The 1273-nt window shown below is 44.7% G+C and overlaps 1 protein-coding gene across 1 annotated transcript; it reads left to right on the top strand.

Moving 5' to 3' along the window:
- The first annotated feature begins 6 nt into the window (after nt 1–6).
- LOC107578933 (neuroligin-4, X-linked-like) lies at nt 7–1240 on the top strand. Its single transcript, XM_016264833.1, has one exon. It carries the CDS (start codon nt 185–187, stop codon nt 704–706), a length of 522 nt encoding a protein of 173 aa, XP_016120319.1. The 5' UTR covers nt 7–184; the 3' UTR covers nt 707–1240.
- The last annotated feature ends 33 nt before the right edge of the window (nt 1241–1273 follow it).

The following is a 1273-nucleotide window of genomic DNA, read 5'->3' as shown; positions in this document are numbered from 1 at the left end:
TCATCTTCATAACATCAATGAACTCTTTCAATACGTCTCGACCACTACTAAGATACCTCCTCAGGATACTACGCCATTCCCGTACACTAAGAGACTGGGTAAAACATGGCCGTCCACGACACGTCATCCTGGTGTTCCTCCCGCCAACACCAAACAAACTACAGACCAGCGTAAAGGCAATGATATGGGCGATGACTCAGCGGTGGTTATCGAGACAAAGCGAGATTACTCCACCGAACTCAGCGTGACCATTGCGGTGGGTGCTTCTCTCCTTTTCCTCAACATTCTGGCCTTTGCAGCACTTTACTACAAGAAGGATAAGCGCCGTCACGAATCCAACCGACGTGGGCCCAGCCCACAGCGGAACTCTGCACCAGCTAATGCAGTGGCTAACGCCAATGACATAGCACATTTGCAGAGCGAGGAGGTGATGTCGCTCCAGATGAAACAGCAGCAGATGGAACACGAGCACCATCATGAGTGTGATGCTCTGCCAGGTCACGATACGCTTCGTCTTACCTGCCCAGCCGATTACACACTTACTCTACGACGTTCGCCTGATGACATCCCACTCATGACGCCAAGTACCATAACAATGATTCCTCACTCTCTGGCCGGAATGCAGCCCCTGCACAATTTCAACACGTTTGGAGGTAGTCAGAACAGTACCAACCTGCCCCATGGGCACTCCACCACCAGGGTATAGCTTTGTGCTGTGCACTAAAAGATCCTTTTCAGAACTCTAGGACATGGTCTGCTAAGGCATTGGGGGTTAAGGTCCTTTGTTTGTCATGGCAAACTGTGCTGACTTTGTTCCACTCTGAGACTTATATTGGTGGATTAGATGTTATTTTCCTATGAAGCCTTCTTGCAGAATATATCAAAGTCAAATATGACCTACTTGCGAAAAAAAATGAATGTTACTAAAGTAATACTTTATTTGGAGACAAGCTTGGTAAGGGCAGGGGACTTTACACCAAAAGACAAGAACTCTCTCCAAAGGACTATTTTGCTTGTATAGACAACATATACACCAACACAAGAGAGGTTAAAGGATCTGACGAAGCTTTGTACCATACCATATGTCATATACCAAGAGCAACAATGAGAGCAATGTTATTATACGAGAACTATATTTCAGATGAACACATTAATATTATTTTCTGAGAGTGTTTTCACATACCCAACCTGTGGATTGAACTCAAAAATCCCAGCCTGAAATGTAATTATAACAAAATTTGTAAAGGTGACAAAATGTAAATACTTGTGAGTC

The sequence above is a fragment of the Sinocyclocheilus grahami genome, unplaced genomic scaffold (assembly GCF_001515645.1).
Source record: "Sinocyclocheilus grahami isolate Dianchi unplaced genomic scaffold, SAMN03320097.WGS_v1.1 scaffold12805.1, whole genome shotgun sequence".
Lineage (NCBI taxonomy): Eukaryota > Metazoa > Chordata > Actinopteri > Cypriniformes > Cyprinidae > Sinocyclocheilus > Sinocyclocheilus grahami.
This window is presented reverse-complemented; position numbering and strand designations above follow the sequence as displayed.